Source organism: Gossypium hirsutum, chromosome A02 (assembly GCF_007990345.1).
Source record: "Gossypium hirsutum isolate 1008001.06 chromosome A02, Gossypium_hirsutum_v2.1, whole genome shotgun sequence".
NCBI lineage: Eukaryota > Viridiplantae > Streptophyta > Magnoliopsida > Malvales > Malvaceae > Gossypium > Gossypium hirsutum.
Window position 1 is genome coordinate 17,824,170 of NC_053425.1, and position 14,141 is coordinate 17,838,310.

Consider the following 14,141-nt stretch of genomic DNA (forward strand, 5'->3'; position numbering starts at 1 on the left):
TTTTCTTATTTCAATATAAACACCATGTCACGATTTAGTCCTTAGCATAATTAACATACAATATTTACTATAATCTCACTTCAACATCATTTTATGTCTATTTCATTACTATAATTCACTTCCGTTAAATTTTCTTTTAAAATAATCTATTTCACATGCCAAATCATTTTACACATTATTTTACTAATTTACCACAACTTTCACAAAGTTCACATTTTAATCTTTAGGTAACAAGAGAATTCAAGGGTACTTACCCCACTCAACCTTTAATCATTTTTTTTTCTTTTTTCCTTTCCATTTGAATCACTCCCTTTATCTCTCTCTTTAATATCATGTCAATAACATAAAACTTTCCAGGAAAAATATTTACTTTAACATCATTCTTATACATTTTTAACAAGATTAAACTTGAAAACATTATGAAACCTCAATATTCAAACCTTCTTCTCTTGATATCAAACCCTAGTTTGATTTTTTCTCTCCTCGAACATGAACATACATCTTCCTCACTTAAAAATCACCTTGCTATGATGTTGTATTCTTGGTTTCACTAAGGATTTCTAAAGAAATTTGGTGGTTTCTAGCTTGAATTTGATGATTATGGTGGAAAGGGACTAAACTGTAAAAGAATAAATACTTCAATTAAATGCAAAGGGAGAATTGCATGAGAATGAAAGAAAGGTGATGGAAAATTTTACATCTTTCTCTCCAAGGACCCAACTATTTAATTAATAAAACAATCTAGAATAATGTAATATTAAAATAAAATTAAAATTAAAATAATCAAAACAATCATCTTTCAACACTTTCCTTCCTTAATTTTAACATGATAAATATTTTGATTGGGAAATGGCCATTTTACCCTTGAAATTTTTTAATATTCAATTTTAGGCCATTTTCCACTTTTAAAACATTACAATTTAGTCCCTCTAATTTCTCTTCTTATTCAATTTGACTCTTATTCACCAATTTATTTTACTGTTTAGTTCTTTCTACCCGTGGGACATTTTTACTATTTTTCCTTCAACTTTTTTAATTTATACTTTGCCCCCGTTAGTTTTGAATGTTTACACTTGAGTCACACAACTTTTCACATCTTTACAATTTAGTCTCTGCCTTAAATTAATATATCACAACATACTTCTTAATTCAACTTTCTTTGGCATCCACCAACCTTCTCTTTTATCATTTATATTTCTCATTTTACTTTACTGATAAATTCATTATGCATGATTTTCACTTAATACTACTTTAAAAAAAATGATTTGAGGGGTGTTATAGTTTGTACTATGAGTCCATGGTTCCTATTAATGACAATATTTAAAAAAAATATAATGAGATAAAAATGAATAATATTTGATGTACAGTTGATGCATAAGTCTCATGCATCATCAATAAATAATAGCATCTTGACGTATAGAGTAGGCTAACTTACAGTGTCCTGTTTATAAGGTCCTCTGTAATAGGATAGGTAAAGGGATTATAGGAGGAAAGATTGACTAAATGGTAGTAGTTTCCCAAATGCATTCTTGGCGTATAGGATAGGCAAAATCTGATATTGAAATAAGTAGAGAAGGATTCCTAGTTAGTTTAGGATGATAAGTGAAACAAAAATGATGATTATGAAAATAATGGTTATGAGGTATGAGGCCACGCCAAAAGGCATAGTACCTCTAGTGACCAATGAGGTCCCATACCAATTGATTTATAAGAAAAGCTAGTTAGGAACTAACCAAATGTGAATGAGAAGAGTCAAAGGCTGAAGGGGTATCAGGTAAGTCTTTTAGACATTGCAGATTTTGATAAGCCACTCAATATTGAAGTGACCTTTATTAAGTCCCTATAAAAACTTGAGTAAGTAAAAAGGACACCCGAGTTAAGTTAAGAGGGTTACCTTCCTTCTTAAGGAGAAGGGCGATGAGTAGATGAAAGCTGCCTCCTAAAATATGAGTTTGAAACCCTAATTTTTGCTAGTGATTTCCCTCCCAACAATGTAGTTTCATGATTCTGTCTGCTAAGGAAACATATATTTATAAATATACTTGAAGAAATAAGGCTTAGTGATACGTTTGAGTTAAAGTAGAGGTAAAAAGTTACTCGAATGAGCTCTAACAAAGTGTCTCTATTTGTTAAGGCAAGGAAGCCGTAGTATCTGGCTAATTGAAGGATCTGGAGATCAAGCGATTGGTTTCAAGAAAAAAAGGGCTAGATCTGGAGTCTAAGTTTCATTTGAGGTTATAAGGTAAGTCTCTAAGCTGACTCTAGTAAATGTATTATGCATGTTAGAACCTTCTGTGAAAATAAGCTAAGAAATGAATGATGTGACTATTCTGTGAGAAATGTATGTTTGATGAACTTGCATGAATGATTTGTACGGAATATGGATATGATCTCTTAAGATAATATGTCTGAATGAGCAAAATGTGTATATGTGTGTTTTGATGATATGAACAAGTCTTGTGAATAAGTCTGTCAAGTATGAGTTTGTATGAAGAGTCTGTGCTTATCTCCGGAGTCGTATAAAGGGGTCTGTTGGGACTAAAAACACAAATCTCTAAAAAGAAAAGTCCATGACACTCTAAATACCATAGAGTGTAAGATCTTGGTTAGGCCATGTCATTATATAGATTATGTAAAGGACGGTTTGGTGAGTACCAACAGTGAGGGGCAAACATCACGAAGGTGAGTTAGGCGAATCCGTCTCGTTAAAAATACCAATTTCTATATAAGTGAGCTTTTTTGGATATCTCTGTTATAAGGAAACCTTTTTGGCAATCTCTATTCTAAGGAAGTCTTTGTGGTGATCTCTGTTATAAGGAAGTCTTTGTGGCGATCTTTGTTAAAAGGATGCCTTTGTGGGCTATCTATGAATGGACGCTTTTGTGGCTATCTGAAAAGAAGCCTCCTTTGTGGCGATATATGTTATAATGAAACCTTTGTAGCTATCTCTGTTATAAGGAAGCCTTTGTGGCGATCTCCATTAAATGAAAGCCTTTGTGGCTATCTCTGTTATAAGGAAGCCTTTGTGGCTATCTATTGATGAATACCTTTTGGCAAACTCTATTAAAAGGACATCATTGTGGCAAGTCTCTGAAAGGAAAGTTCCTGTGGCTATCTTTGGAAAGGAATGCCTTGTGGTCAAAATATGAAGAACAAATTTCATGCTGACCATCTGAATAACAATGCCTTTGGGCAGACACTGAATGAATGGCAAACCTCATATAGTTACAATGGATGAATAGAAAGGCTAGTGTGCGCCAGAGAACATTGCGAGGAAAAGATATGAGTTAAAAGTAAGAATGCAGAGTGCACTAAAGTAAGGAAGATATAGACAAATTCTAAGATAAGTATTGGGCACAATCTACCTCGCCTGTAGGTATGATAAGACTAGTGAGTATGAAATAAGTTACTATGTAAAGATAAGAGTAAAGAAATGATACAGAAGGTAAAGATATTTTAAGTATGGTACACATAAGAGAAGGAAAATGGTTTTAAAAAATAAAGAAATATGGTAGCTTCAGTATTGTCCCTGCCAAAGAAGGTAGAAAGGTCAATAAACACTCTAATGATGCATGAAAAAAACATATGTAATGTAGAATGAATGAAAAAGATATCTTAAGGTTTAGCTCACAAAGTTCTTACGAACTTATAAAAGTTATTTCTGTTTTTAGGTCTATAACAGAGTGTACACTGAGAGATGATGTTAGGGCTATGCCAATTAAGTGGCGTGCTGGGTTGTTATGCATACAGAGGAAATCAAGTGGCATGTCGAAGCCTGTGCCTAGATAAATAAGTAATATCCCAAAGTATATCTAGTAGGCTCAAAGATAAATTAGGAAAGTCTAAAATCTTAAATAATAACTATACATTGTATTTTTACAAGAAAATCTGTGGTAGTCAAAGATAGTCAATTGTACATAGGTGAAATGTAAGTGTAACCATACAATGTATGTCCATAAGAAATTTTTTTATACAAAGATAGACACTTACATCAATGAATAAGAAAGAAAAGTTTCAAGTTACATCTATATAAGGCATAACACCTGAGATTCAGATCTGGTAGATTGAGTTGGGTCGATCGAGAGCATTACAGTATCCATTGAAGGTATCTGTGTAGATTTGTAGAAGACAAAGGCTATTTTGGAATGGAAAAAAACCTAAGAACATTTTTGAGATCCAAAGTTTCCTGGGTTTAGCTGGTTATTATCGGAGGTTAGTCGAAGAGGTTTCTTTTATTGCTGCCCCTTTGACTAAGTTGTTTAGGAAGAATGTTTTATTCAAATGGACTGTTGATTAACAATCCAATTTTGAGAAGCTTAAGTCAATGTTGAATTGAGAACTGATTTTGATTCAGCCCGAATTTGGAAAAAATCATGTGGTGTATAGTGATGCATCTAATGTTGGTCTTGGTTGGGTACTGATGCAAGACGGTAAGGCTGTAGCTTATGCATCAAGACAACTTAAATCGAATGAGTGCAACTATCTAACTCATGGTCTGGAATTGGAAACTGTAGTGTTTGCACAAAGATTTGGAGGCATTACCTGTATGGTGAGAAGTGTATCATTTACACGGATCACAAGAGTCTTAAGTATCTTCTCTCCCAAAAAGAGTTTAACTTAAGGTAGTAGAGGTGGATTGAGTTGCTTAAGGATTTTTACTGTACCATTGAGTATCATCTCGGGAAAGCCAATGTTGTGGCAGATGCTCTGAGTAGAAGTTTGATGATTGATATGAGGGAAATGTTTGCAAGGATAAGTTTGTATGAGGATGATGGCTTACTAGTAGAGTTGCAAGTGAATCCTACTTTGGTTAGTAAGATTAAGGATAAGTAGCCTTTAGATGTGTGCAAGTGAATCCTACTTTGGTTAGTAAGATTAAGGATAAGTAGCCTTTAGATGTGTCTCTGTTGTATCGGGTTAAGTAGGCTAAGAAAGGTAAGACTGTAGACTTTAGGTTCAATTCAGATGATATTCTGTGCTTTTGATGAAGATATTATCTGCTGAATGATAAGGATCTAAAACAACCTATTCTTTAGAAAGCATATAGTAGTCCTTATGGTATGCATCCTGAAGGAAATAATATGTATCATGATCTAAGAGAACTATATTGGTGGCTTGATTGGCAGTGAGAGGTGACAGATTATGTGTCTGACGTATAACAATAGTTTTTATTCGAGCATACAGATGGCTCCTTATGAGGATTTGTATGGTCATAAGTGTCAGACACTTTTGTGTTGGACTGAATTGGGAAAAGGAAAGATTCTATGTTCGGAGCTGGTTCAGGATACTGAGTGTAAAGTTAGACTGATTCAAGACTAATTGAAAGCGACTTCGGATAGGCAACAGTTGTATGTAGATCTAAAGAGAAAGAACATAGAGTTCATTATTGAGGATCATTTTTTTCTTTCAAAGTATCTTTATGGAAGAAAGTTATGAGATTTGGTCGGATGGGCAAATTGAGCCCAATGTTTATTGGACCCTACTAAATTTTTAAGAGAGTTGGATCTGTGGCTTATCAGTTAGAGTTACCTCCTGAGTTGGATCATATTCATGATGTGTTCCATGTTTCTATGTTGAGGTAGTACCAATCTGACCCTTCTGATGTTATCCTAACTAAGGAGATAAAGGTAAGACCGGATTTGTCTTTCGTGGAGGAAGTTGTGCAAATTCTATATCGTAAGGTTAAGGTTCTGAGAAAGAAACAGATTCCATTGGTCAAGGTTCTGTGGTGGAACCATGGCACTGAAGAGGCCACTTGGGAGAAAGAAGACTCAATTCATGAACAATACCTTCATCTGTTTGGATTAGGTAAATTTCAAGGACAATTTTTTTTAAGGAGGGGAGAGTTGTCACGTCTCAATTTATAGTTATATGTTGTTAATGTTTTAACAAGAATGAGTTATTGGTCTATCGATTAAGCGTTAGTGAATTTTTCCTTGAGACTCACATTTGAATCCCTTCCCTAGCAAATTTTTTTTGCGACACTATTTTTTCTTTCCTCCTTCCCGTGCTGCCCTTCTCATTTGTTCCTCTCAATTTTCCTTCTTTCTTTTGGTTGTGTTGTCACCCGCACCACCGTCGCCATCGTCCTCACAACTCTGCACCATCGTCACTGCCCCTTTGCTCTATTTTTCTTGTCATTGTCCCTATCTTCTCTTACCATCTCTTTTACACCATTTTCTTTCTTCACTTTCTTTCTCCCTTGTGCCGCACCTATTATTGCCTCCCCTCAAATTTTCTTTCATTTTTCTCTTGCACCGACACTCCTTCACCATAGCCGTTGCATCGTCACCGCTCTATTACTGCCATTTTTTTATTCTTCTCTCTTTTCTATTTCATTTTTTTTCCTTGTTTCCTAATTTCTTATTATTTTTGTCTACTTTATTTCTTTTCATCTTTTTTTGTTTCACAAATGTCAAATCATCATTACTATGTGTGGACCTATCATTTCAGATATATAAGCTGGTGTTGTGTAAGTGTTTTTTCTAGATCTCTGATTTTGGATGTATAACATGTGTGTTAACATCCCTTTTCAGATTTATCATTCAGATCTCACCATTTTTCTTCTCAGATTTGTTAAGGCCAATTTTAACAATGTGCTTTAGGTGCGAATTTTTCTTCTTGGATGTAAATGTGCGAATTTTGAAGGAGATCAGTTCAGATCTAAACTGTAGAAGCATTTTCGTAACAGATCTATAGATCAGTAAAAGAGTAAGTATCTCTAAGAATCAGATCTTGTTGTAAAATCTCATTTCTAACTTGGTCGAACCTACTAACAGTGTTAGCTGAATTTAATGTGTTGTATTTTGTGCGCTATTGCTTTTTCACGGTTCAGATATCGACGAGACCTGATTAGATTTGTTTTGTAGAGTGCATCAGTGTAGATCTAGTGCTGAGTAGACGTGCAGATTAAGGTGTGTGCCTGACCTTGAGTGATCTGTGTTTAAATGATGTATGTTGAATTATTGTGAAATTGATTGAATAGTATTATGATATCAAAGTGATGGCTAAATGTGCCAATACGATTTCCAGAGTGGGTCGAACGTAAGTATCCCTAACTATGACTTCTATAATGATTGAAAATTGTGTATGCTATTACTATATGATTTGTTCTGACCCATATGTTTTTTGACTCTATGGAATAAATCTGTTATTGTTATCCTGGACTCATGAAAAGACATGATTATTATTATTGTCGTATTGAAGACATGAAAAATCATGCCTACTGTTTCTGTTAAAACTGATTGCATGTCAAAACATGCCTATTGTATTGATTCTGTTCTGATATGCCATATCACATTGCATAAGGTTGGGACAAATATGAAAGGAGGAAGTTATGGTAGTATATTTGCATATTCGGTGGTTTATCCATATAATTCTGTTAGTTTATCTACAATTACTGGTGGCTTGTCCACAATGTAGTGTGTAGGGATGGATGAGTTCTGAGGAACTCTTACTGTGGTGTGTAGCGGATGTTGGGTAGGAACCTTTTTGAATTCTAAATATTGCATTGCCATACATGGACATGCAATTATTTACTGGAATCTATGATTCTATATTATTATCGAATTCTGAATATCGATTGTCTTGAATGTTATATCTTATTTATTGATTTTGATCTCTTGAGTTATGACTTACACTAAACTTTGTAATCTTACCCTCTTAATTTACTTTCTTACATATAACTAGTGAGGTTAGGATTTGGATTCAAAAAACGAATGACCATATCAGATATTTTCAAGGAAAAGTATTTGAACTTAATTTATGTTTTTTGATTTGGAATTTTAATAATTTTATTTGGATCATGGCATGCATTTGGATTTAGTTTATTTTGGTTTGCATGACATCAGAACTTTACTGGTTAAATTTAACAATTAGATTTATGCATGAAACATAGTTTTAAACATTAAACTATAATAACCATTTTTCTGCTGCAATATTGGAAATTAGTTTTGGAAAGTAAATAAAATTAGAAATCAACATGATTTTTCAAAATAATTAAACTTTGCAAATTAAACATTGAATTCAATAAGCTTTTGAAACTAATAAGTTTTTATAAAACTAAGTGAATCGCTCGATTTTACTTTTCCAGAGAAGACAAGCAAATAATTTTAAAAGTACGTTTTGAAATTTGACGATTTAGCTTGACATCTATTTGGTCTATGTAACCTTCAAGATCTAGTCATAACGTCTAGACCGGGTTGGGGAGGTTACATTATCACGTAATTCAATATTCACCAGCACATAGCACTTCAATCCATTAATTCATCATAATACCTTATTCCACGTGTCTAGTTTATATGCTCTTCACTTTTCTTATTTCAATATAATCACCAAGTTCACATTTAGTCCTTAGCATCATGAACATACAATATTTAATATAATCTCACTTGAACATCACTTTATGTCTATTTTCACTACCATAATTCACTTCAATTAAGATTTCATTTAAAATATTCTATTTCACATGTCAAATTATTTTACACTTTATTTTACTAATTTACCACAACTTTCACAAAGTTCACATTTTAATCTTTAGGTAATAAGAGAATTCAAGGGTACTTACCTCTCTTCAACATTTAATCATTTGTTTTTCTCTTTTCTTTTCCACTTGAATCACTTCCTTTATCTCTCTCTTTAATATCAAGTCAAAAACATAAAACTTTCCATGAAAAATATTTACTTTAACATCATTTCTATACCTTTTTAACAAGATTAAACTTGGAAACATTATGAAACCTTAATATTCATACATTGTTCTCTTGATATCAAGCCTTAGTTTGATTTTTGCTCTCCTCCAACATGAACATACATCTACCTCACTTAAAAATCACCTTGTTATGATGTTGCATTCTTGGTTTCACTAAGGATTTCTATGGAAATTTGGTGGTTTCTAGCTTGAATTTGATGATTATGGCGGAAAGGGACTAAATTGTAAAAGAATGAAAACTTCAATTAAATGCAAAGGGAGTCTTGCGTGAGAATGAAAGAAATTTGATGGAAAATTGTACATCTTTCTATCCAAATATCCAACTATGTAATTAATAATTTTTTGAAAAAAATTAATATTAAAATAAAAAGTAATAGTAAAATAATCAAAACAATCATTTTTCAACACTTTCCTTCCTTAATTATTAACATGATAATTATTTTGATTGGGAAATGACTATTTTGCCCTTGAAATTTTTTAATATTCAATTTTAGGCCATTTTCCACTTATAAAAAATTACAATTTAGTCTCTCTAATTTCTCCTCTTATTCGATTTGATTTTTATTCACCAATTTATTTTAGTGTTTAGTCCTTTCTACCCTTGGGACATTTTTACTATTTGTCCTTCAACTTTTTTGTATTTATGCCTTGCCCCTAAAAATTTTGAATATTTGCATTTGAGTCACAAAGCTTTTCACATCTTTTCAATTTAGTCACCGCCATAAATTAATATATCACGACATACTTCTTAATTTAACTTTCTTTGACATCCACCAACGTTCTCTTTTATCATTTATATTTCTCATTTTACTTTACTGAGAAATTCATTATGCACGATTTCCACTTAATACTACTTTCAAAAAATAATAATAACATAACGATTTTAAGGACGTTATAGTTTGTACCATGTGTCCATGGTTCCTATTAATGACAATGTTTTTTTTTTCAAAAAAAAGAAAAAAGAGATAGAAAGGAATAATATTTGATGCATGGTCGATACATAAGTCTCATGCACCATTAATAAATAATAGCATAACACATCATCATTAAATTAAAAAAAATGGAAGACTTGGAAATAAATACAAATAATTTTATCTAAACATAATTGAACATTAATTGTAACTATTATAAATAAATATTAACAACTGTCAGATTTAGAATCTTGGCATAGCTTTTGCCAATTTTACCCTTATTCTTTTTTTTTATCTAAATTTGACCATTAACCTTTCAAAAAGAGTCAAATTATTTGTTTTTAACGATGTTGGCATGACAACCTGTGTGACAATCAGCGTGTACTTCATGCTGAAATAACACTGTTTGTCTTATATGTCACGTGAACAAATATTTAAAATTTATAAAAAATTAAAAGTTATAAAAAGTAAAAAAAAAATTGAAGCACATGTGGATTGTCATGTCTAAAATTTTAATATTTTATTCAATATCCTCGTTCAAAAAACAACAATTTGACCTTTTTGAAAGGTTACTAGTCAAATTTGATTACTTTTCAAAGGTTGAGGTTCAAATTTAGCTAAAAATAATAATGGCCAAATTGAAGAAAGATGTAAACGTTGAGAGCTAAATTTGGCAATAGGCCTATAATAGATAATTTAATACTTCTAACATTAAATAATAAAGAGATAAATACAAAAAATATACATCATCAACTTCAATCAACTTCAGTCCAGCGTGTAATTTGATACGTAAATTTTGATTTTGTGCAATTATGCACATTAAACTTTAAATTTGGTTCAAACATATATATAAAACTTTGATTTTGATTCAATCGTGCATATTGAAATAAATGAATAATCAATTTATTGTTATATTGGATAAGCATAATTATTTGTATATGTAATATGTAAATGTAAAATGATGCTTATACCAAAATGATATTAGTTGTTTAAGAAAATTGAATCAAATAAAAATGTCATTTATAAAATTGCACAAAATCAAAATCTATGTATAACATTACTCATTCAACCAAAATTCATTTGTATTTTAGGAATTTATCCCATAATAAAATATTGTATATGTTTTAAACAAATTTTAAAATATGTTTATATAAGACTAAAATTTTATTTAAAAGAAACTACAAAGCAACGGAACAGGATAGGCAGTGCATATGAAAACATAGGTTGTAAGAAAATAAAAGGCTTAGCGGTTAGGAAGGAGAAGCAGAGCAATGGCTTAACATATTTGTCGCGAAACCATCCATTTTTAGGCCATTTCCAAGACAGCAACGAAAGCCTTCACATCTCTTCCCTTAAAATTTCTCTTTGATTTCCAACCAAATGAGAGAGCACAATGAAAACAACAAAGGGGGAAAAGAGAAGTAGAAGTAGAAGATAGAAGAACACAACAGAAGATCTCTTTCTCTCTCTCTCTCTCTAGCTGGTGTTTTAGCGATGTTTCGTTAAGAATCATTTGGAGGTTGATGTATGAAATCCAACACTGGGAAATAATGGATAAAACAATGGAGGTTCAGCGTATGAAGGAATTGTTGTTACTTTGGGCGAGGTTGCAAAGTAATCGTGTGGCTCTCGTGGGTGGAAATCACACTGCCGCTCGATTTTGCACTCGCTAAGTTTTGCCTTCTTCCTTCCTTTGTTTCTCGCCTGTTATAATCTCTTCCTTGTTTTACTTTAATATGCTATCTCTCGATTTTCTTTTCCGGGAAAGTTTTCTATTTTTCTTCTCTTACAATATACCTTGCCTTTGATCACCTTTGTTTTCTGAATTTTTGTGATTGGATTTGCAAGCCCTTTTTTGTTTGTGTTGTAATCGATCATTTGGATCAATGGCTGTCCGTATTATTTATGGACTTCTAAACAAATTCCATAAAAACAAGCATAAAGCCTTGAAAAATGGCATTAATTTGCAGTCTGGTGCACAATTGATCTTCAAAGTTCCTCGCTCTAGGGTTTTTAAGCTTCTTGCTCGGTTCTTAACGGTTTTGGCTTTGACCTTATTTTTGCTTCCTTGGTCGGGAATAAGATTTATCGTCAACGACGAACCCGCTCTGCCTGTTTATACAGTCAAGCCTGAAGTTGTCCCTGAGGACGCTGATCCCATTAATCTGGGGTCTCTGATATTGCTGTACAATGATTTGAACAATGAAGGTATTCTGAAACCGGGAAACAAAGGACTATTGTTAAGGGATGACTATGATGAAGAATCCATTCAGGGAAATTCCTTCCTAACCAAAACTGATATGGAATTCAGTTCTACAAATGACTTTGATCGACTAATGTTAATCCCTGACGAGTCCTTCGATTTCATCTTCACTGAAAACATTCAATCCACCGTCGAATTCATCGACCGGAGTCTCAAAGTTGGCGGTATTGTTGCTATTCAGCAGCTGGACTCATCGCTTTCATTCAATAAGCCGTCTAATTACAAGATTGTTTACTTCAGGAAATTAAATTCCAACCTTTTTGTGATGAAAAAGGTTGAGAATGCTCGACCGATCGCAAGTTCCCAAAGGCGGCTTTTGGGGTATAATACATCAGAAGCGAAACGGGCAGCATTGAAGAAATTGGAAGACGTTCTTCTTGAACCACCAAGAGCATCCTCAGGGACGTCCAGAACTTACCTTAAACGAACGAAATATTTGCCAGATCTATTGGGGGACTCACTCGAAAGCTACCCCCGTCGGGTTTTCATTGATGTAGGCTTGCCTAAGAAAGATGGCGGCAGTGCCACCACCTGGTTTGTCAAGAATTATCCCACAAGGAATCTGAAGTTCGAGATGTACAAGATCGAGACACTAACCAAGGACTCTAAAGAGGTGCCGCAGACTGGGGCGGAGACTGGGATGTCAGATTGGCTGCGGAAGAACGTGAAGGACGAAGAGTATGTAGTGATGAAGGCTGAGGCTGAAGTGGTTGAAGATATGGTGAAGAGCAAGGCTATTAGATTGGTTGATGAGCTGTTCTTGGAATGCAAACCTAAAGGACTTGGTGGAAGAAAGAACATGAGCAGAAGGGCTTACTGGTAATGCTTGGCTTTGTATGGGAAGTTAAGGGATGAAGGTGTCGCAGTGCATCAATGGTGGGGTTGAAGGGAAGTTTGATTAAGCAGAGTGAAACATGTTTAAAGTGTGAGAGAGAGATCTATATGTATATATAATATTATTATGTTCCAATACGATTTCATGAACAAAAATCCAATTTTTAATTTCTTATATAGGGTTATGTATAAATGAAGCCTATTTTTCTGAAATTTTTTACGAAAATGATTCGTTTCTAAAAGTAATTATGAGTATAGACTGAAAATTTAAAAATACGTTAACGTGGACACGTTTTCAAGATAGAAAAATGCTTCACATTAATACATTTTTCCTTGAGCCAGGTAAAAGCGCGTTGACATGGATGTGCTTTTGCCTGTGCTAGAATTAAATTTTAAAAATTTTTTTTTAAATGTTACAAAAATAAACTAAAATTTTAAAAATTTACGAGAATAAACTTTTATAAAAACCCAAAGTGACAATACTATCTTTTTTTTAGTGCCACCAATTAACGTGGAAATAAAATTTAAAAAATAGACAATGTAGGATTCTTTCCTCTTTTAACTAACAACGGAAGATTAAAGACTATTCTATATTTTATATTTTTTACAAAACAATTTCTATTTTTTTATATTTTATTAACATTTTCTCATATTATAAAATTATCTTTTGAGATATTTAATCTTATTGCATTTTAGAATTGTTAGCATATACAAAAGACCATTAAAGAAAAAAGAACAAATTGCACATATGAAACTTATATATGTAGTAATCTTCTATTCAACTTTAAATGTTTGAAGTTAATATCCATGCAATTCTAATTTTTAAAATAATTTTTCATTTTTCAGTTTAAAAGATATACTTTTAATTTTTATTAGTTTAATTTTATTTTATGTTAGGAATGATTAATAAATATATGGCGAGTATTTGGTACTCAAATAGTATATATATATTTTTTGTAATTCTAAAAAATTGATATATCTTTTTTTAATATTTATTTTTGTAATATTTTACTATACACATTAATTTTTTAATCCTAATTTTAATTTAATTTTTATTACCTAATGAATGTTGATAAATTTATTTCAGACGTATTTTGAGTAGATAGATAATCTATTTAAACATAGTATATAATTATATTAAATAATTTTTTTTATAGAAATATATAATATACATAAAATATAATAATCATTTTTCATATTTTTCTATCTAGATTAAATTACATTAGTAGTCACTTAACTATGATTTTTTGGCTATTGAATTATAAAAACTTACAAAATGATCACCTAACTATTAGTAATTTTTTTTGGTCACCTAATTATCTTGAATTTTGAGATATATAACAAAAAAAAAGAAGAAAAAAGAGACAAATTAGAATAGTTGAATGACAATTTTGTAACTTTTCATAAACAGATGATTAAAAAA

General features: G+C 32.0%; 1 protein-coding gene across 1 annotated transcript; it reads left to right on the forward strand.

Moving 5' to 3' along the window:
- The first annotated feature begins 10,955 nt into the window (after positions 1-10,955).
- LOC107951407 (uncharacterized) lies at positions 10,956-12,893 on the forward strand. The gene has a single exon (XM_016886456.2). The coding sequence runs from the start codon at positions 11,508-11,510 to the stop codon at positions 12,705-12,707; it is 1,200 nt and encodes a 399-aa protein (XP_016741945.1). The 5' UTR covers positions 10,956-11,507; the 3' UTR covers positions 12,708-12,893.
- The last annotated feature ends 1,248 nt before the right edge of the window (positions 12,894-14,141 follow it).